Consider the following 22,413-nt stretch of genomic DNA (forward strand, 5'->3'; position numbering starts at 1 on the left):
CATTCATGAATGTTTTTAATGAATGGATTTTATAATAATACAAATAGCAATGTGTAACATTTTACCATATTTAGTGCAACACTTATTTGTTCCCCACAAAATGTTTTTTCACTAAATGTTTGGATTTTCTAGAATAACTTTTGCTGCCGAATTATCCACTAACCTAGTTTATGATACATTTTTGTCATAGATTATAAATATACATAGGCCTATATTTTTTCATATTTGTTTATTTTATTTTTCTTTATAATGAAGTAGTCTGTATCTAGTAGATTGTGAAAGAATGATTATCAGTTCCACACACAGAGATATATAAATTCTACATTTATTTAAATGAGGGGAAAAAAACTTCACTGGTATCGGATCGGAATCGGTATCGGCCAATACCAAACCCTAGGTATCGGAATCGGTATAGGAGGCAAAAAAGGCAGATCGGAGCATCCCTAATTTTGTGCTCCAAATAAGCAGTGCTGAGGGAGGAGCCAGTATAAAAAAAAAGAAAAAAAGTAACTCACTTCCACCTCAAAAAGATGACTGATGAACTAGAGATCAAAAGGCACATGTAACACAGCTTGAGAGTAGACCCTCCCACAGCGGCACAAAGGCCTGGGCAGCGCTAGTTCAACTCAAGGTCAGGACCTTTACCAAGACCACAGCACCTCCAAGTGAATCAAAGCCCTGATTACCCAATCCAGGTCATAGAAGACCATTCCCAAACCCCAGCCAGGCCACACAGGGGACGGCAGACCTATGCTGGACAGAGCACAGTCCTGCCGACAGCAGAGCAAATGGCAAAGGAGCAATTTATCACCAGATCTGGGACACTCGCCTGCCAAAATGATTTATAACAGTCCTCATGGGATACTTAAATCTTTTAGTATAGGCCATGATTACAACATGATTTGGCAAATGTCAATTTGTGTAGAAACAGCCACCTTTACAATATTGAGTGTGCTCCCAGAAGGGATAATAATAATAATAATTATCCCATTTCGAAAAGGAGAACTTGACAGTAAAAGTATATTTGGGCTGATTTGCTTTGCAACAGGCGACTTTTATTGAGACATACGTGATTTTATTCACCAGGTAACGTTAACGTTAATGCAAGGATCCTCATTAGGCCACTCATGAGATATAGATTCGTGCCTAACGATCAATTGGTAAAATGCAATGCTTTTGCAATAAGGGGCAAATGCTTCAAATTCTAGTTAATAAAGAGTAATTGTGCTTCTACCGAACGACGTTACAAGTAAGGATTATACAAATTATTCTCCATGTAACGCGCGTGCTGACTAACCACGTGGCAAAGCCAGGATGCAAAAACCTCTACACGAGCCTATAACCTCATGAACAGTTCTACAAATAGCTGCAGTAACACGTTAACTTCTGTTAAAATGCATCGACACAATAATTGTTTGAAGTACATTTACCTGCAACGCGTAGGACTTGTGACCAGATCTTTCCACTCTTGGGAAGAAAGGATGTGACGCATGCGTACTTCGCGTTTTAAAGAGGAACTTCCTAGTACGAGCAGCACATGCGTGTTGGGTATTACTGAAGTCTGACGTGCTACGGTGTGATAAAATGCACTCGGATTGATGTTTAACTCTTGCATACGTTTATGACACGTTTATATATAAAGCACTACCAAGAGATTACTTTGTTTGTTGTTTATATTTAGAGCGCTCCCAACAAAGTTTTCGTTTGATGAAAATCCTTATGAAATTACAATATATAACCCATGCATTTAATAATTCAAATTGTTTGCCTCTCTCAAGCAGATTTGCCTCTCTCAAGATTAGAGTAAACATAGAGAGTAATGTAAACATTTAAATAAATAGATAAAGATAATCCATCTAGACCCATAGGCTAGATCAATAGTACGCTCTGGTATAGGCTATATAAACTTTAAATCTGAAGCCCAAACTTTAAAATGTTAATTCTCTTTAGAGGGTTTACAGTTTTAACATTATTCAGTACCTTTAACAAACGTTCAGTGCACTTCATGATTAAGAATTTTAAAGATAAAAAAAAAAAAAAAGTTTCCATGAGAATGTTTGCATCACATGAGATATGTCAGAACTGTAGCCTAAATGAAGACAATAATTTAAAATGAATTCAAATCTTCGATATTAATAATGTTCAGTGTAAGACAAATATTTTAAACCAAGTTAATTATAAAGTTCTTTTTCGGAACACATTATTTTGCACATTGTGAAGGGTTTATATTAGAAAACATCGATAATAATAACATTAATAATAAACCTGAGATCAGTGTAATTAAAAAAAAAAAAGATTTTATTCACTATTCACATGAAAAAGAGGAAGGAGGGAAGGGAGGAGAAAAGGGGATGATGCTATTGTTGCGATTCTGACAGACCACTTCACATGACGAATGTTAGGTTATTCACACATTTAAGTGCAAATGTTGTAACAGAAAGTGCATAGCCGACAGCTCGAGCATAACAGCTCAACCCCACAAACGAATTTCAGACAGTACAAGTACAGAACTGCAGAAACAGAATTCTGAGCAGAAACCCACAGTTAAAAAGAGCACAATTTGTTTAATATTTTAATCTTATTTACATATTGGAAATAATTAGGATATATTAATATGCACAGTACTCAGTTGTCTGTATGGCACAATAATAATAATTTCAATGAATTTGGTTCATTTGCCGCGTAAAACAACCATGTTAAATTTTACAGACTGCAACAAAATTACTAAAACAATAACTAAACAATACTTTTTTTAACCTTCATTCTTCATCATTACCTCCAAAAGTCTTATGTGCAAACGATCTATGTTTGAGATGATGATGAAGATGCCCCTTGATTTTCATTTGAGTTACCCAGGAACTGTCCAGTGGCACCGACATATAATCTTGAACGCATCGGCCATTTCTAAAAGAAAAAAGCGACAAATAGAAACACTTAGTCAACTGTTTTAATGAATTGCTATGCGTAATAAAGTGGATATTTTCAAGTAGCCTTAGCCTTAAAGTCTCCTATTCAAAACTTTTAAGACTAAACACAAATGTTTTGTAAATTGAATAAAATGTATAAAATCTCACAATATTTTCGGCGTTAAAGTTCACTTTCATTCTAAAATATAGGCTAATTAGACTTACTTTCACAGGATGTAAGTAGCCATCTCCCTTAAGTGAGTTCAAAGCTTCAGTTTGTTTTGTGTTGTCCTCTTCCATCCCTTCTTCTTGCAAGGTTCTTGTTAAATGCGCTATGTATGTGGTTGCCAATATCAAGACGTCGAGTTTGGAGAGTTTGGTGTCCGGTGGCACCGACGGCAGTGTTCTCTGTAGCTCGAGGAACGCATGTCTGAGCGTCTGGACGCGACTCCTTTCGCGCGCTGCGTTGGCTGCTGGGGGTCTCCCTCTGCCACCGAGGCCACTAGACGGGACCACCCTGGAGCGGGACAGGGCCTCTGCGCGCCGGCTGTCCGCTGAGAGCGAGTCAGGACTGGGGCTCGATTTAGGGCTTGATGCGGGACTGTCATCCATAACTGTCACAGAACCAATGCCACCCATACGAATCGACTGCCTTCCAACCATTGAAATCACTTTTTAACCTGGTTAAAATAATACATAAAAAAAAAAACAGGTTTAAGCTATAGGCACTCATTAAAAACTTCTGTAAAAACATTTTTCCTCAAGTGAGCCAGAAATCTCATGGCCAGTACGAGTCATTCAGTGTCAAAAAAAGAAATATTAGACTAATAGACGCCTACGGTGTTTATGTTTTTAATTAAATAATTTCAGCCGAGAACATAAAGTTTTAATATAACAATTTTAAGAAGAATTGTAGGTTACATTGTATAGGTCATGAGAAGTTATTAAAATTTAAAAAACATACCTGTATTATTGTTAAAAGTGCTGTCCTATAAAACACACATTAAGGCATGAAAAAGCTCGGCAAAAAATCCTGTTTAAAATAATAGTCCCTTTCTCGTTGCAAAAAAAGATATAGTCGTGGTGCTGCGCGTGAAAGGCACGGATATATGTCCGCGCACACGCACTGTCCTCACCTGAATGACTGCGTAGTCTCCTGAGCCTCTAATTTATCGGAGAACACAAAGAGCTGACAAGTGTTCACTCCGGTGCAATAAATCAAAAGCCTTTAAAACTCTGGCAACTCGAGCCGTTCTCTAGTTTTCCCTTCGCATCGGTCGGTAGGAGGGCACAGTCCATTTTTCGACGCCAGAGGCAGCATTTTTCGGTCCACCCAGAGTTGCTTTGCAAACCACAACTTCTGAATATTATATGAAATATTGTTTATTCAATAAATAAATACCAATTTCCTCTTGATTGGCTTTGTTTGGTGAAAATGAATGTGGTTTTTGAGACCCAAGCATTCTATTTTTAAGCTGCCAAACAGATTCTATCAGATCATCTGCACGGTGCTCTTAACTTTAACATTTTGAAAGGGATATTGATATTATAATTTTGAGCCGCAGACATCAGCTTCATTTCCTGGGACAAAGCCAATAAATAAACTCTAAACACTGCAATCAACTGGCATGCTTGAGGAAATTCTTGTGAGACTCCTAAATTAATCATTCTATTTTCCGCAAACGGAGATGTGGGAGAATTAATGAATGGAATTATTCATAACATGTATATCTGAGACTGTTCTTAATAAACATTGTTTTTGTAAGGATGAAGTAACAGTATTGCCCCCAGGCCAATAATTATGAAGCAGAGCAAATGAGGTTAAGTAAGCTTCTCTGTCTAATTACTCTACATCTTTCAGAGGTTATACCCTGGTGTAGATATTAGTATATTATACGCAGGAATTGTATTCATGCATTAATGTACTCAGCGCGTATAAACGTTATTATAGAATCAGTTTTATATTTCATATGAATACCGTTCCAGTCTAGAACGCAGTGTCCATGATGTTGATAAACTTGCTGGATAATGTGCAAGTTGAAATGAAGCCTCAGTAAAAAGAAAAAAAGGTATGAATCTAAATGATAAATGTGCAATTATAATGTAATCTACTTTTATTTTTAAACTTATTTAATTAGCAATTTCATGCTTTAAATTAGATAATTTCATTAGCTAATTTAAAGAATGATGCAGTGAGATTGGAGCATTAATTTGTTGAAGCACTCCAACAGAGAAATATAATAAATATTTAAAAAATAAAAACATGAAAAATACCCAAAACAATCAAAAAGTATGTTTGATGATGTAATTACCAAATAACTAAAAGCGTAATCAAACCTTAAAAAAAAAAAATTCAACTACATAGCACAATTTCAGACATTTTCAATGACACATAAAATCTCGTTTGAGATTTTGCTCTTACCTAATGTAACCAAAAAAAATGTAATCTATTCCATATTTTTATTATACTGAATTAATAATATCACCTAATGTATATATCTTTACATCCAAAAAATAATGTACAAAACATGATGGAATTTAAAAATACTTTTCAGCATCTTGCAAAGTAAATTTATTAAAAACAAACACACAGACAAATATTTAAGAAATACAATTTCAGAATTTCAAACAGAATATGAAAATGCAAAATAGGCAGTGTAAAAGAGAGTGTATTCTTGCACAATGGAGAAGCTGCTCAGAAATTCACATTTTATAAAAGTGTCAGCGCTTTACTGAACGTTTTCCAGAAAAGTCCTAACACACAGATTTTCAGAGTCTGCCAGTCCTCACTGGAATATATATCCCTCTTGACCTGTGAACACACCAGAACAATCATGTAAATTAATCAAATAAATTAAATGAAATGCTGTAAATTACCACAAAAGTACCCCACAATATTTGTTGACTTTCATGCTTTTGTGCTTTGTATTAATAGTAATAAAAACAGCCTAGAACATAATAAAATGCTGGCACACATGCTTTAAAAAAAGCTTCTGTAAATTACGACTAAATATCCTTCTGTTACTGGACCCCTATAATAACATAAACGGCTAACTAGGGCTTTAAACAACTGTCATTCAGCATTATCATTCCTATTACTCACACATTAGTGCCCATGCTCCTTGCAGTTTTTTCTTATAAGTACAGAAACATTCAGTTCATATTTATTGTATACATCAACAAATAATTTCTGCATTTCAGAGGCCACACACTGGTAAATCAACTGAAATGATAACTATAGGATTAACACGTTTAGGACATCAGACATCAAAAGGGTATGATTTGTGCAGTACAATTGTAGATGATGTCACATTACACAGCGCAGCACAGAACTATGGTTAACCTCAGGCCAGTCTAAAGGAGAAAGCTGTTTATTTGCATGGGTGGGAAAAATAAGACTCATACAACTTGACAAATATCAGGCATTTATCCATCATGTCTGAAGGCAACATGTAACCTTACTCTGATAGCATTTATCTCAGAATTGATTTCATTTTTTAATATAAGATGAGTTGTAAATATTTGATAAAAATAATAAAAAATAGAATATAAAAATATAAATAATATTTTTTCATTGGCTGCAGATTATGCAAAGAATAAGGGAGTCTTGTTAATAGCACAGACATTTTTAATTGTTCATACCTTCTTCCTCTGCTGTCTCCTTGTACTTGATCTGCCCGAAATATAACGCCAGGCTTCCCATATTCTGACGGCTTACTCAGAGAGCTGCTGCGGTCATGGGCAAAGGGATGTTGGGGGCCCACGCGAAAATCAGCTACAGCAAAACACGGGTTAGTCACACATTGTCATAAAACTGACACAAGGGATATGCAAGGCTTACTTAACCACATACTGATGATATACAATGGCAAAATGGAGAAATGTGTTAAAAGCAAGAAAATCTTGTGGATATCATAAATGACTGGAAAATTAGAGAACAAAATGAAAGTGACACTGCAGTGCACTCAGGACAGAAATTCTGTAAATGAAATAACAGTGACATGTTAGGGCACTATTTTTCATAGTATGTAAAGTCATACTTCAATAATATATTTGACATAATTCATTGTCAATAATTCATTAATGGAAATAATTGTAAATAACTGAATAAAAATGTAAAGAAAAAAACTGCAGCAAATATTCATACTTGTAAGTTGATTTGTGATTTGTTCTTTGATGTCTTCTCCATCCTCTAATTTCTTCTTTGCGTCTTTAGAGGCTTTCCAGTTGATTAGAAACTGCCTAGACAGTTCATTTATTTGTTTTCCATCAAGATCCTCTAAATACCAAGAAAAACATACCGTTTCTGTGTATCATTTCACTAAATAATTATAGAAAATTCATAAACAGTACAAAATAACTGTTATTGAAATAACTGTAATTAAAATGCCAAATATCATTGAAATGTTATTAAAAATGATAAATAAAATAAATACATAAAATAATAAAATAAATTAAAAGAATAATAAATAATTAAATTACATAATGAAGGCCAAAAATGCCATTCATGATTTATTCAGAAGGTCAATGATTCTTTCAACATAAATAACGTTAAATGACTCCATACTAGGGCTGTCAAATCAATTAATCACATCCAAAATAAAATAAATATTTACTTGTGTATATATATATATATATATATATATATATATGCATGTATGTGTGTGTATTTATATATACACATACATTATGTAAACAAAAAACTTTTATTTTGGATGGATTGATCGATTTGACAGCCCTACTCATCACAAGTTAGCGATGCTATTTCTCACCTAGAATTTTGCAGGCAGTTATTAGTCTGTCCCTGTATTTAGGTTTGTGACACGCAGGATTTCTATTCAGATCCAGTAGCCGCAGTTGAGACCACTGGCTGAACACTGTCTCTAATTCCTGAAAGCATGAATAAAGGCATAACATTTTACTTTTAATCAGTATTTAAATCCCGCAACACTAAAGAGATTTTGCAGATTTAACAGAAGATGTGCATGGTTAAAAATGATCAGGGCATTATATTTAAGACAAAGAAGCCACGAGCTTAAAAATCAAAAAGATTCAGAGGGTAAAAAGTATAAACAAGACATCAGCTTGTTTTAATAAATACTGTCACTCGGACTGCGTGACTAACAAGTTCCCCTGGGCAGTAGTCCTCAAGCATGTTGCCTGCAGTGTATGTTTATCTAAGGACACATTAATCCAGGCTGGAAATATGAATACTCTCTGGACACGTTCTGATTGTTCATTGCCTTCCTGTCTCAACTAAAGTGCTTCCACTTTTCAGTCCGCGTGCAATCAGCTCTAGCGGGACCCCAGCGAGCCGCGTGCTCTCAGGCTTTGATAAATGATCGTGTCAGGTCTGTCACTCTGAGGGCTTGGCTGGGAACTGCCCAGCACCAAATTGCCCTCCCATGCGCGAGAGTGCTGAATGCACTCCTGACTGGGCTCTTTCCAGCCCCATACTGGGTTAATGATGGCCAGTTATGAACCTGTATTTGACCAGCGCTTCGATCCTTATCTGCACTGTCTGGCCGTGCGCCACTAACAGCCTCTGCAGTACCCATTTGTCACTCGGCTGACTGCCTGTCATAATCTATTTTAAAAATCCATAATGTTTCTTCTGGAATTGGACCAGACTGTGTAAGGGAGGAATTGATCCTTTGGGTGCTGTCGTCGCTGAATCAATAGTGGCAAAGGGGTTGTATAAATTAAAGGAGATAGCTGCTAAACATGAAAGCTTCCTCTGACACATGGATCACTATTATCGGTGGCAGTTGCTGAGAGGATTGTCTTTTGAGCTGTTGGACAAAGTTACCAAGCTGCTTTTCTACAGAGGCGTTCGGAAAGTGCTCCTTCACCATTTTTTAGTCACTGAATGTGTGATATCAATAAGCTGGAAAATCCCTTTTCCAGAAAAGGTTACTTTTCAGCTTTAGTTTCACTAAATGTTTGGCTCAATTGGGTTTTAAGGGGCACTCAGTGTATTTCAGAGGAAAATCAGTTCACTAAGGAAGGAGGAAAACTTGTGCTTGTTTAAATTGTCAGCAGAAGCTGTCCCTGGAGACTGGCCCGCTGATTTGTTGAATAATTCTGACCCTGTGCAAGTCTGGAGACTGCTGGAAGGATTTGTAGGATTAGGTTTTGCACTGCTCTGCCTCTATCATTTCACACTTCATAGGAACATACAACTTTGTCATGTCTAAACAGAACAAAAATTCTTTATAAGTATATTTCTTATGGAAAAAAAATCATATTTACCTGTATGTCCTGTAGCTGGTTATCGGTAGCGTAAAGATGGGTCAGTTTTCGGAGAGGGGCCAAGTCCCATATTTCATCAATGTTATTTTTGCTGATATTTAGAATGCACAGAGTTTCCTGAAAGAATTCAATATTAATATAATTAATAATGCACTTTAAATTTAAAACCAGTCCCACTTCTGGTGAGCCAATGAAGATTTCACTGTGTTCGTAAAAGGAGAGCATTTAGGAATCTTTTGGCAGGGAAAAAATTCGGTGCACTTACATTTTTTGTAATTACATTAATGATCAAAATAAACAAAATTCCCAACTTTTGGTTTGTTTTCCCATAGCCTTGGCAGTTAACACTCCCTGCTGATTTGTCAGACAAGGAGGCAGCCACAGAGACCTCTTTTACCCTCATCAAATTTTGCACAGAACTTCAGCTGTGATAAACCACAGTTTTAACAGGGGGGCAAACACTTCTTCACACAGGGCCATGTAGTTTTTGTTTTCCCTTAATAATAAAAACCTTCATTTAAAACTGCATGTTGTGTTCACTTGTGTTATCTTTGACTAATATTTAAATTTGTTTGATGATCTGAAACATTAAAGTGTGACAAACATGCAAAAAAATAAGAAATCAGGAAGGGGGCCAACACTTTTTCACACCACTGTAGATTTTAATCAGAATGTCTTTAAATGGGGTTTAAATGTATAATTGATGGGGTGAACATTATTTCTTTGATGATATGTACTTTAGAGACAGCATAGTCAATTGACCCTTAAACCTTTGTCAAAATACATATTTTTGAATAGTGGGAAGGAGGCCAAAGGTGAAATAGACATGTGACCTGACCTAAGATTATCATAAAGGGAGATCTCTTCTCCCAAGAGCCAAAAAAAAAAAAGAACAACAACTGCAATGATAAAAAACAACACAATCATCTTGAGATTTCCATTGTCTGTAAGCTTGACCCTGCACATCCATATATAAAACCAATCCAGACCTGCAGTAACACCTCACCAGAAAGGCCTCCTTGGAAAGACCTTGGATGATATTTTACTCCATATGCTTTCTATATTGTCTTGTCAACCACAGACATTGAACACTAGGACAGAAGTAAAGGGAATACATACATCAACACATGACAGCAGGTCGGTTTTACACTTGATCTCAGAGCAGCAGACTATGGGGAGATGACATGGAGAGCCTCTTAAAATCAATAACTTTCTGTGGTTAAACTCCAGGGAACTGGATGGAGACAGCAGTTTGCCAATCATTATAATATATTGCAGTATATTTAACATTTTATTACTAATAAAGAAAGACAAGCAAATTAGGCTACTGTTGACATACAATTATAACCGCGAACAGAAAAGGCACCTATGAACAGCTGATACAGTAGAAATAAAATGAAACAGCACTGCATCTTACCTTAATCCACAAATGCTATACATTAACTGTCGTCAGCTATGAACGCAGTGTTTATTATAATTATTAATTAATTATAAGTGTTTTGCTGCTGTAAAGTATTTTCTCTTGTCGGCTTTGTTTAGGAAGTGAGAGCTGATGTTGCCATGGCGACGAGACGCGAGCGCAAGGTCAGCTTGCACGCGCCAGAGTTGTTTCGAAGGAGCGCAGTTCAAAATGCGGCATGACGCATTCTCAACACAAATGGTAAAACGTTTTTAATTGTTTTAAATTGCGTGTGAATTTTAGAACACGATGTTCATCGCATGTATTGTTGTGTAAAAAATGTGAAAGAACGTTTTTACTGATGTTAAAAGTAATTTGTTCTACTAGCTTCTAAGATTTAGTAACCTAATTAATTCAAGCTAGCGCAGGTGTTTGTTACCCATGATTTAAGGAATTAAAGTTTAAAATGAATTAAAGGAATAACACAAATAAACGACCGAAGTCTATGATTTTTTTTGTTTACACATTACTATAGATGTTATTTGGCTGAAAAATGAGAGATAGAGAGAAGCCAAATATATATTTTAAATTATTATTATTCATTAATTTATGAATGTTTTTTTTTATTTTAAAGGAATAGTTCATGCAAAAAATAAAATTTTCTAAAAAATGTACTTGTTCTCACATCGAATTTGTGGATTTTGGCCTGAAGTTGTAGCAAGAGCGCGTTTTTGCTCTTGTGATGACAACTAGGGTTTTATTTTATAGAGGAGTAGATTAAATAAATCATAAGTTCAGCCAAAAAAGTTTATTCACCATCAGGTCATCCAAAATGTGGATGAGCTTTTTTCTTAATCAGAACAGATTTGGAGACATTTAGCATAACATCACTTGCTCACATATGGATAATCTGCAGTGAATGGGTGCCGTCAGAATTAAAGTCCAAACAGCTGATAAAAACATCACAATAATCCACATGACTTCAGACCATCAATTAACATTTTGTGGAAAGCTGCATGTTTTTTTTACAAACAAATCCATTTTTTTTTCTTTTGCTTTTATTAGGACAGGACAGTATGTAGACAGGAAGCGAAGTGGGAGAGAGAGAAAGAGGGGGTCGGGATTGGGAAAGGTCCGCGAGCCAAGACTCGAACTCAGGATGCCCGAAGCGCAATGGCGCTATATGTCGGTGCACTGCCCACAAGGTTATTGGCACCGACTTAAAAAATTATAAAATGAAGAGATTAAATGACACACTTAAAAAAAAGAACTACATGTGTGCAGAGGATTGAAGAGAAAAAAACAATTGTTGGAAAAGAAAAACTAGGATTAAATCAAAACCTCGGGCCACCCTTAAGGCTTAAAGTAGACAAGACCCTTAAGCATTTACATGTTGAAATCAGAAACCATGTTTATCAACTTCAGCTGGTAGAACCACACATTTTCCCAAATTTGCAAGCTCAAACTGCTGCCCCTAATAATGCAGATCAGTTCTAGAGAAGTGCGGTGGCTTCGGTGGACTATTGTTATATACGGTGGAGGAATGTGCTTCCTGAGAGTGACTTGCCTCCATTTATGTATGCAGAATACTTGGCAGAAAGGAAATGTTGCTTTGGTTGGTTTAGGGACACAGAGGGGGAGTTCTGCCCTTTTCAGACTCTCCTCTGGGGCATTGAACACGTTTCACCTTCTCATTACCATGCTTGTTGAGATTATTATGGTCCAAAGAAAACATCAGTGCTACCAAATATCTTGAGGTCATTGGTCCCAAAGGCTAGTTTAACATTAGCCTTGTGATCAATAGCCACTGCCCATTATTTGTGCTCATCACTCAGATATATTCACTTAATCACATATCTGTCATAGTTCATAATACTTATTTTAAAACATTTTCTCTGGGTTCAGCAAATGAAGTGGAATTCCAAGTAATTTTAGAAGACTCTTGCTAATAGAAAACATACTTCAAAATTGAGTTAATGGATTTCACTGATGTTAGTTCACTCATGGAAAACATAATATACTTAGGCTTAGTTATATCTCATCTCATTTATACTCTTCTGCTTTTTCTTCTTTACTGCAAGTATTAAAAAATGCTCATCTGGTGATGATTATAAGCTTCGTTTGTAATTCCAATGGCTGAAATACAGAACATATGCATAAGATTTTTTTTTGATGACTATGATTTTAAAGGAATAGTTCATGCAAAAATAAAAATTTTCTAAAAATGTACTTGCTCTCAGGCATCAAATTTGTGGTTTTTGGCCTGAAGTTGTAGCGAGAATGTTTTTGCTCATGATGACGACCAGTGTTTTATTCCATAGAGGATTAAATTAATTAAAGGAATAGTTCAGCCAGAAATGTAGCATAACATCACTTGCTCACCAGTGGATCCTCTGCCAAACAGCTGATAAAAACATCACAATAATCCACGACTTCAGTCCATCAATTAACATTTTGTGGAAAGCTGCATGTTTTTTTTTACAAACAAATCAATTTTTTTTTTCTTTTGCTTTTATTAGGACAGGACAGCATGTAGACAGGAAGCGAAGTGGGAGAGAGAGAAAGAGGGGGTCGGGATTGGGAAAGGTCCGCGAGCCAAGACTCGAACTCAGGATGCCCGAAGCGCAATGGCGCTATATGTCGGTGCACTGCCCACAAGGTTATTGGCACCGACTTAAAAAATTATAAAATGAAGAGATTAACTGACACACTTAAAAAAAAGAACTACATGTGTGCAGAGGATTGAAGAGAAAAAAACAATTGTTGGAAAAGAAAAACTAGGATTAAATCAAAACCTCGGGCCACCCTTAAGGCTTAAAGTAGACAAGACCCTTAAGGCGAGAATGTTTTTGCTCATGATGACGACCAGTGTTTTATTCCATAGAGGATTAAATTAATTAAAGGAATAGTTCAGCCAGAAATGTAGCATAACATCACTTGCTCACCAGTGGATCCTCTGCAGTGAATGGGTGCCATCAGAATGAAAGTCCAAACAGCTGATAAAAACACAAGTAATCCACACGACTCCAGTCCATCAGTTTATGTCTTGTGAAGTGAGAAGCTACATGTTTGTAACAAATTCATATACCTTTTTAATTTCAAAACATTTTTTCCAGCTGAAATACAATCCTTTTCTGAATCAGGATAGAAATCTTATTCACCATCAGGTCATCCAAAATGTGGATGAGCTTTTTTCTTAATCAGAACAGATTTGGAGACATTTAGCATAACATCACTTGCTCACATATGGATAATCTGCAGTGAATGGGTGCCGTCAGAATTAAAGTCCAAACAGCTGATAAAAACATCACAATAATCCACATGACTTCAGACCATCAATTAACATTTTGTGGAAAGCTGCATGTTTTTTTTACAAACAAATCCATTTTTTTTTCTTTTGCTTTTATTAGGACAGGACAGTATGTAGACAGGAAGCGAAGTGGGAGAGAGAGAAAGAGGGGGTCGGGATTGGGAAAGGTCCGCGAGCCAAGACTCGAACTCAGGATGCCCGAAGCGCAATGGCGCTATATGTCGGTGCACTGCCCACAAGGTTATTGGCACCGACTTAAAAAATTATAAAATGAAGAGATTAAATGACACACTTAAAAAAAAGAACTACATGTGTGCAGAGGATTGAAGAGAAAAAAACAATTGTTGGAAAAGAAAAACTAGGATTAAATCAAAACCTCGGGCCACCCTTAAGGCTTAAAGTAGACAAGACCCTTAAGCATTTACATGTTGAAATCAGAAACCATGTTTATCAACTTCAGCTGGTAGAACCACACATTTTCCCAAATTTGCAAGCTCAAACTGCTGCCCCTAATAATGCAGATCAGTTCTAGAGAAGTGCGGTGGCTTCGGTGGACTATTGTTATATACGGTGGAGGAATGTGCTTCCTGAGAGTGACTTGCCTCCATTTATGTATGCAGAATACTTGGCAGAAAGGAAATGTTGCTTTGGTTGGTTTAGGGACACAGAGGGGGAGTTCTGCCCTTTTCAGACTCTCCTCTGGGGCATTGAACACGTTTCACCTTCTCATTACCATGCTTGTTGAGATTATTATGGTCCAAAGAAAACATCAGTGCTACCAAATATCTTGAGGTCATTGGTCCCAAAGGCTAGTTTAACATTAGCCTTGTGATCAATAGCCACTGCCCATTATTTGTGCTCATCACTCAGATATATTCACTTAATCACATATCTGTCATAGTTCATAATACTTATTTTAAAACATTTTCTCTGGGTTCAGCAAATGAAGTGGAATTCCAAGTAATTTTAGAAGACTCTTGCTAATAGAAAACATACTTCAAAATTGAGTTAATGGATTTCACTGATGTTAGTTCACTCATGGAAAACATAATATACTTAGGCTTAGTTATATCTCATCTCATTTATACTCTTCTGCTTTTTCTTCTTTACTGCAAGTATTAAAAAATGCTCATCTGGTGATGATTATAAGCTTCGTTTGTAATTCCAATGGCTGAAATACAGAACATATGCATAAGATTTTTTTTTGATGACTATGATTTTAAAGGAATAGTTCATGCAAAAATAAAAATTTTCTAAAAATGTACTTGCTCTCAGGCATCAAATTTGTGGTTTTTGGCCTGAAGTTGTAGCGAGAATGTTTTTGCTCGTGATGACGACCAGTGTTTTATTCCGTAGAGGATTAAATTAATTAAAGGAATAGTTCAGCCAGAAATGTAGCATAACATCACTTGCTCACCAGTGGATCCTTAATCAACAAATAATCCACATGACTCCAGTCCATCAATTTGTGGAAATATGCATGTTTTTAGCAAACAAATCCATCATTAAGACTTTTTAACCGTTTCTTCTTTCCACATTATTAATTTTTAGTCTGGAGTGGATTATTGTGATGTTTTTATCAGCTGTTTGAACTCTCATTCTGACGGCACCCATTCACTTAAGATGATCCACTGGTGAACAAGTGATGTAATGCTAAATTTCTCCAAATCTGTTTCTTATAAACAAACAAACTACATTTTGGATGGCCTGATGATGATTACATTTTCAATAAATTTACATTTTTGGCTGAACTATTTCTTGAATTAATTCAATACTCTACAGAATAAAACATTGGACGGCATCACAAGAGCAAAAAACACATTCTCGCTACAACTTCAGGCCAAAATCCACAAATTGCACGGTGCATAATTAAACAGACTCTGATGCTTTCCGGAACATAACAACTACATTTTGGATGGCCTGATGATGATTACATTTTCAATAAATGTACATTTTTGGCTGAACTATTTCTTTAATTCAATACTCTACGGAATAAAACATTGGACGGCATCACAAGAGCAAAAAACACATTCTCGCTACAACTTCAGGCCAAAATCCACAAATTGCACGGTGCATAATTAAACAGACTCTGATGCTTTCCGGAACATAACAGAAAATCTTAAAATTAGCACAATGATGTGGGGTACAAAAACATGCATGAATACGAAGTCAGCACTGTTGTTCAGCACTGTTTCACAAGAAAATGCAGGCACGTGTGTGTGCATGAAACCACACGGGTGTTGAGTGTCTGCAGCGATAAAGAGCAGACACGCAGGGCTGAATAGACTCCACTGTATCGAGCTCCTGTTTCTGTGATGCATCAGTGACAGGCCACAGCGGAACGCTCAGAATCCTGAAGGATTGTGTACCACGCAGAGACAACCTGCACAGGGTCGTCCTGACAGATGCGCTGCGGCCATGCCAAGCTGTGTTTATCTTTGGGCCGTTGAGTTTGTTATTCCATTATGTAATGCTATGACTGGCAAATATGAAAATGACCTCTTGTGGAGCACTGTGGTTTTTGTTAAATATAATGTTGAATACCGCTGTTACAGCTCCCGACACAAGCTGTGGGAAATGGGAATGGTGCTGTACCGTGTTACACACTGAACCCAGAGGAGAATATATTTCAAATGTCTAAGCACTAAGGAAAACTCATTTGTCTTGATCTAAAGGACAGCTTTGACGATGAGCTGGGCAAGGTATAATTTCAGACGAGACTTTAGCAGTAAATGTGATGAAATGAATTTAGTAAATTAAGATGAAGCAAAAAATACCTAATGTCTGTCAACGAATCAACCCGAACAGCATTTATTTCTTTGTTTAAACAAATGATAAATGACGCAAACATTCCTACAGGAGAATTCCTCTGAATCTTTCAAAACAGAATCGTAACGAAAGAACACATAACTAAGCAGACACTGCATGTGAAGTCATCTAACTTCAGTTCCTTCCAAGTTTAGTTGGAAGATGTGTTCACTTGATTGAAGAGTTTATCTTTGATAACCTGGGACATCAAACCATGAATTGCTTCAATGGTTGTCTTGCAGCTGAAAAGCAAAGAAAGATGTTTGATCATGTATTTATCAAAATGTGTTCAACTTTATTTTTAAAAATTATGTCATTGGTTGCAATAAGTACAAGTCAAAAAGTAGGGACCCTTGCACCTAAACAGACACTCAAGTCACCTATAAGCTCACACAAAATAAATGTGGAAAAAAAAGTAAATAAATAATCTTTTATAAAGAAAAAGAAAAAAAGAAAAGAATAAATGTGATGTCAGTATTCTATTCTCAATACCCAAAAGAAACTAATTTAGCCCCAATCAATCAAATAAACAAAATAAACACGTAAATAAATAATCTTTTATAAAAGAAAAATAAAGATGGGGAAAGCAAAAAAGCAAAAAAGTAATCTATTTTTATCCAGTTTTATACATTTGTTATACATTATAGATTTTATACTCATTCCAAAAATCTAAAACAATAACGTTGTTTACAATTTTATTTTAAAAAGCATAAAAAAGGAAAACAACATATGACCTCACACAAAATAAATATTAATAAATGTGAAATCAATATTATTTTCAATACTCAAATGATACAAATTTACCCTCCTGCCCCATAAATAAATATATATATATAAAAAAAAAAAAAACGACTTACAGCTTTATTTAGAACTGTGATTGTGTCACTTAAAATTTTTAGTGTGCATGACATTTGAAACTAAATAAACTTGTCTTGGCTTGTTTGTTTATTTCCACTTATTTATACTATCATAATTCACAATATATTATGAAAGGAAAAATGTAATACTGAACTGATAGGGATCGTATTACCTGTCACGTGTTGCTTTTGCAAGTTTATCCTCAGATTTCCTATCATGAGTATCTAAGCCCAACATGAAACTGCCTCGTCCCAGCTGAGCTTCTGCCTGCTCGAGCTTCTCAGACAAGTCAAACACCTGTCCAGTGGTGTAGTCTGCATTCTGAAGGAACAAGAGCCATTAACACCACCATTCCACTTGCTCTAGGTTAATGCACAATTTCACAACAATACTTAAACCTTCACAGCATGCATTCCACTGATGCTCAATAAGCAGGTTGTTGAATTGTTTGCTGAAGCCTCCTGAATGAGGTCTCAAACGTTTGCAGAAGGTGAGGTTGTACACTGCCCAGATGAGGATTCATAATAAAGACAGACTCAGTGACTTAAGGTCTCGGTCTGTGGTGACAACGTAATCACTAACAACACTTCTTCCTTGGCGAAGCAAGTCGCTTTTGACAAGTAGTCAATTTATCTCTAACAGAGCTCTGAGGCTGCTGTTTAGATAGTCTACAGCCCATTGAAAGTGTTAAACAAAGCTCATGACAGAATGTCATAGTCGACAATGACAAGCTTTCAAAACAAATAGGTAGGGAAACAAAAGCAGCATCTACAAATATTAATCATGCGCACAAGTTGTCAACAAGCCCCTGTCATATTATTAATCTCCTGCACATAAAAACTTGTACCCTTCAGAATCCAAAACATTTTCAGGATGATAAAGATAACAATTATGTTAATATTTTAATATGAACAAGAGAGAAGATATAGAGATAACAATACAGTGACAAACAGATTAATACTGATATAAAAAATAAGGTTATACACTTTTAATAGCCCTCATGCTGTGTTCAGGTTATTTCCCAAAAATGCTAGTTAATGTTATTGCATTGGACTAAAATGTACTTATTTTGCTCATTTAGGGTTTAACAACTTGCTAACATTTTTTTGCATAATATTTAGCTAGTTTTTTTTTTTTTCACATTTCACAAAAATGACAGGCCTATATAAAATTGCTTATAAATATCTTATGCTATTTTATGACCAAATATTGAATTCCATCTCTTTATCAACTTGTTTTCCTTTGATTGTAACAGTTTTGTATTTCTTTTCGGAACTGACTGATTGTAGGTTTCTTTGATCTTGAAGCATATAGAATGAGTGAATAATGTCAGAAAGATCCATAAATAATGCTTTTTCCACTCAAAAACTGTTTTCAATCAGTGCAAATATTACATGTGGTCTCTCAATTAATGTAAGAACATGAAACCTGAATGCAGTATAATTATAAAACAATTAGTAAAGCATTTTTAGATGAGTATAGCACAGAAAATACCTAAGCTCAGATCAATGAGGCCTATGATCAGTCAGTTCTAAAAACTAAATAAAAAAACCTGTGCTAACTGCATAATGAGAGATTTAGAAGCTATTTTTTTAAAGGTCTGTAATTTTTGTCCAGGAACACCAAATTAGGTGAAAGTATTTTCAGCACAGCACAAAAGTTAAATAAATCTAAAATTACTGAAGATTTCTGCACATATGAAATACAATAATGTCACGCCAATAAAAGACAGTACTTACTGTGAGAAGGCTGGAGGAGCTCAAAGTGTTGACCCAATACTTATTCCACAACAGCTCTAGGAGTTTGCGGTCCAGGGAAGACTTAAAATAAGACACTTCTAAAGCATAGTACCTAAAAGCACAAAAGAGTTTATGGTAAATTTCCAATATTTTAAAGCCAAGTCAATAAAATGAAATCAATTTCCAAGTATAAATATGTGCGTTAAAAAAAGCTTACTGTTTGCAGTGCACTCCAAAGTCCTCAATCTTGTTAAGTGGTATAGTTTGGTATTCAGATGGACCCTCATCTGGAGGCTTGTAACCCTAGCGTTAAAATTGAAATATGTGATGAAAAATCTTATCAAACTCCTATAAATGAATAGACAAATAAATGTAAAATACTACACAGTTACGAAAAAACTGTACTAAAAAAATCTTCCTACCTTTGGATATGTCCTGAACGCTCCAAGATTGACCTTCCCTGCGGATATAGTCCTTGTGGGATCAATCTGAGAAGGATGAAAAATTACAAGGACTGTAATAAGCAAAACAGTTCAGTCAAATATAACAAATAAAAACACTGAGCTGCCAGTTTAGCAAGTGAAAGTTATGAGCACCAGCTCGCTATTTGCCCTCAGCACAAAATAAGCAATAGCAGCGAAGGGTAAACTGTATAATGTATTCAGTTACAAAGCCAACAGCCATTAATCAGACACCACTACAAATGTCACCAAACTCATTTGTATTTTGGGGGTCAATTATGGATCACTGATATTACTGAATTTAAACTGATACTTTAACAATTTCGTAGCTGAGCTATTTTTCCCCTCTGTCTTTTGAGATTGATGGTAACAGGGTTTAGAGAGGACTTTGCAAAATAAGCAACCAGTTTAACATTTTCAACAGCTCTTACCACTACTGCGACAAAGGGCTCTTGAAACTGCTGGTTAAGCATCTGAGTGCTGACATCTATGCCTGAAAGCCAGCAGCCGTATCCAGGATGACTGTGGTACCATCCAATGGCATTCTCCAACCGCCCCACCTAAATGAATTCAGAAATGATGAGCCTCAGAATTACTAATATATCATCATATGCTGGTCATGACTTTCATGGGGAGTTAATGCATAATTTGTCTATGAATGTATAAAGTGTATATTTTAGTTCATGTGACTGTTTACGATTTACTTTTAAATGACCTTTTTTAAATGGTCTTTTTATGTGATATACATTTTTAAAAGTGCAATTGTCCCATGTAGTCTCTCAATTATTACATTATGAAAACTGAATGCATAATCATTCTAAAAGTATTAGTAAAATATTTTTAGATGAGTACAGCATATCACACCAAGATGCAGCAAACACAATACTTGTTTATTTTAGTTCCTATGACGGTTTACCGCTTACTTTACAATTTTTACTATTTTTAAATCACCTTTTTGCCTTCAATAATTAATTTTAAATGGTCTTGTTAAGTGATAAATATCTTTAAAGTACAAATATCCCATATAATCTCTCATTTAATATTAGATCTTAAAAACTTAATGTGTAGAAATTATAGAAGTAAAATATTTTTAGATGAGTATAGCATATAACAAAGATGCAGCATACATAATTCGTGTATATTGTGATTTCTGTGAATAGTCACCATTTATTAATTATTTTAAATCACACTTGCGCTTTGATTTATTTTAAATGGTACTGTGATGTGATACAATTTTAGAAGTGCATATATCCCATGTAGTCTCTCAATTAACATTAGATTAAGCATATTAATTATAAATGAATTAGTCAGATATTTTTAGATGAGTATCATATATATAATGCATGTATATTTTAGTAGCACACTGCACCACAGAAAAACTCAAGATTCAGCATATCCAATGTGCCTGCTGTATAAAGCTGTGGAGACTAACATATTTAAAAACAAAGTGTGGGTTTGTTCTTATTATTAGCCTAATATGAATTTCAGACAATGCATATGGGTTAGTGTACCTGTTTAGCATTCTCTATATAGGCAGCCATGTATTCATAGGCTGCAGCCTGAGCGTTGACTCGCGTTTCAGTGCCCTCCACGGGTAGAGCGAAACTGTCCATGATGATCATGGTCTCTCCATCCACCTTCCCCAGCATAAGTCCCATCACCTCTAGGTTTCCTCCAGATCGGGCATGCATCACCATCTTCAGCAGTGCCAAAGCTGATATCTTGCAGTATTTAAAATAATGATGGCTGTAAACAACAAAAGCAGTACGGAGAACTGTTATTCATCATTCGAAAACAATTCAGGCCTCTTGTAGAGGAATAAATTCGTATGGTGTGGTAAACTCACTCTTTAGTCCACGGCTTGGCTGCCAGAATCTCTTGTTGTTGTTTTTTATCATACTTATATATTTCATCAATACTTTGAACTTCCTGCATGCTGTTTGACAGCTCCCATGTTTTCATCGCTATGCTACTGCCAGCCATAGCTAGAGTCGGGTTATACGTCCGGATTAACTATAACTAAGTATGTTCAATACTACTTGCAATTTACGAGATTTAAAATACTATATAATATCGCAGAGCGTTTAGTTTATCTAAAAATGTAAACGCAGCATTTAGCAATCATTCACAAAGCTTTTCTGTATCCCTTTACGGACCAACTCTCAGACCTGAGTGAAGCTAGCGACCAAACGCGTTACTATGGAATTATATTAGTGTCAAAATAAAAGTCTCAAAGGAATTCGACTTTACTTATTGTTGTCAAATTCGCTTTCTCTGCTTATTAAGGTTTCCTTTTATTCATTAATTAATGGTTTATTATGTCTGTTTTTAAATCATATTTATTTTTAGTTTCTTTATCTTTATCTTTATGTTTAACTTTTACGTTTCTACGATTAAGTTTCTTTTATTTTTTATCACTCGTTTGTTACATTTGCACCGTATAGACCAGTGGTTCCCAACCCTGGTCCTGGAGGCACCCCAACACTGCACATTTTTCATGTATCCTTAATCAAACACACCTGATTCAGGTCATCAGCTCATTAGTAGAGACTCGAAGACCTGAAATTGGTGCGTCAGAGAAAAGAGACATGCAAAATGAGCAGTGTTGGGGTGCCTCAAGGACCAGGGTTGGGAACCACTGGTATAGACTACCATTTAATTTTTTACTACAATTTTTTTT

At 35.6% G+C, this 22,413-nt stretch overlaps 3 protein-coding genes and 1 long non-coding RNA gene across 5 annotated transcripts in view; all 4 read right to left on the reverse strand.

Moving 5' to 3' along the window:
- The window catches only part of LOC107666633 (uncharacterized), a 4,517-nt gene extending 2,979 nt beyond the window's left edge, over positions 1–1,538 (reverse strand). The window contains exons 1-2 of one of the 2 annotated variants that reach the window (XR_001631697.1): positions 1,431–1,538; positions 516–770 (exon numbers count right to left, since the gene is read on the reverse strand). This is a non-coding gene — a long non-coding RNA (uncharacterized LOC107666633). The remainder of the gene's footprint in view (positions 1–515; positions 771–1,430) is intronic. The other variant, XR_001631696.1, reaches the window with a different exon arrangement.
- Positions 1,539–2,802: 1,264 nt separating this feature from the next.
- tcf24 (transcription factor 24) lies at positions 2,803–3,569 on the reverse strand. Its single transcript, XM_016458057.1, has 2 exons — positions 3,132–3,569; positions 2,803–2,904 (listed from the first exon to the last, which is right to left on the reverse strand). Exons 1-2 carry the CDS (start codon positions 3,567–3,569, stop codon positions 2,803–2,805), a joined length of 540 nt encoding a protein of 179 aa, XP_016313543.1.
- Positions 3,570–5,669: 2,100 nt separating this feature from the next.
- Positions 5,670–9,561, reverse strand: LOC107666607 (protein phosphatase 1 regulatory subunit 42). Its single transcript, XM_016458013.1, has 6 exons — positions 9,556–9,561; positions 9,159–9,275; positions 7,679–7,796; positions 7,054–7,185; positions 6,549–6,681; positions 5,670–5,718 (listed from the first exon to the last, which is right to left on the reverse strand). Exons 1-6 carry the CDS (start codon positions 9,559–9,561, stop codon positions 5,676–5,678), a joined length of 549 nt encoding a protein of 182 aa, XP_016313499.1. The 3' UTR covers positions 5,670–5,675.
- Positions 9,562–16,654: 7,093 nt separating this feature from the next.
- cops5 (COP9 signalosome subunit 5) lies at positions 16,655–21,936 on the reverse strand. Its single transcript, XM_016458016.1, has 8 exons — positions 21,580–21,936; positions 21,245–21,479; positions 20,165–20,293; positions 19,695–19,760; positions 19,490–19,575; positions 19,273–19,384; positions 17,706–17,854; positions 16,655–16,917 (listed from the first exon to the last, which is right to left on the reverse strand). Exons 1-8 carry the CDS (start codon positions 21,714–21,716, stop codon positions 16,827–16,829), a joined length of 1,005 nt encoding a protein of 334 aa, XP_016313502.1. The 5' UTR covers positions 21,717–21,936; the 3' UTR covers positions 16,655–16,826.
- Between the last annotated feature and the right edge of the window lie 477 nt (positions 21,937–22,413).

The sequence above is a fragment of the Sinocyclocheilus anshuiensis genome, unplaced genomic scaffold (genome assembly GCF_001515605.1).
Source record: "Sinocyclocheilus anshuiensis isolate Anshui unplaced genomic scaffold, SAMN03320099.WGS_v1.1 scaffold1100, whole genome shotgun sequence".
Taxonomy (NCBI): Eukaryota; Metazoa; Chordata; class Actinopteri; order Cypriniformes; family Cyprinidae; genus Sinocyclocheilus; species Sinocyclocheilus anshuiensis.

What these genes read in the sequence shown, in the direction of transcription:
- cops5 (XM_016458016.1), bottom strand. Translation starts at nt 21,716, where the DNA reads ATGGCTGGCAGTAGCATAGCGATGAAAACATGGGAGCTGTCAAACAGC. An exon ending in AGCCCTTTGTCGCAGTAGTG is followed by an intron (nt 19,761 to 20,164) that starts GTAAGAGCTGTT and finishes CATCCTTCTCAG; the next exon opens with ATTGATCCCACAAGGACTAT. An exon ending in GCTCCTCCAGCCTTCTCACA is followed by an intron (nt 17,855 to 19,272) that starts GTAAGTACTGTC and finishes TTGTTCCTTCAG; the next exon opens with AATGCAGACTACACCACTGG.
- LOC107666607 (XM_016458013.1), bottom strand. An exon ending in AATCACAAATCAACTTACAA is followed by an intron (nt 6,682 to 7,053) that starts GTATGAATATTT and finishes GTTTTGCTGTAG; the next exon opens with CTGATTTTCGCGTGGGCCCC. An exon ending in GGAGACAGCAGAGGAAGAAG is followed by an intron (nt 5,719 to 6,548) that starts GTATGAACAATT and finishes GTGTGTTCACAG; the next exon opens with GTCAAGAGGGATATATATTC.
- tcf24 (XM_016458057.1), bottom strand. Translation starts at nt 3,569, where the DNA reads ATGGTTGGAAGGCAGTCGATTCGTATGGGTGGCATTGGTTCTGTGACA. An exon ending in GCTACTTACATCCTGTGAAA is followed by an intron (nt 2,905 to 3,131) that starts GTAAGTCTAATT and finishes TTTTTCTTTTAG; the next exon opens with AAATGGCCGATGCGTTCAAG.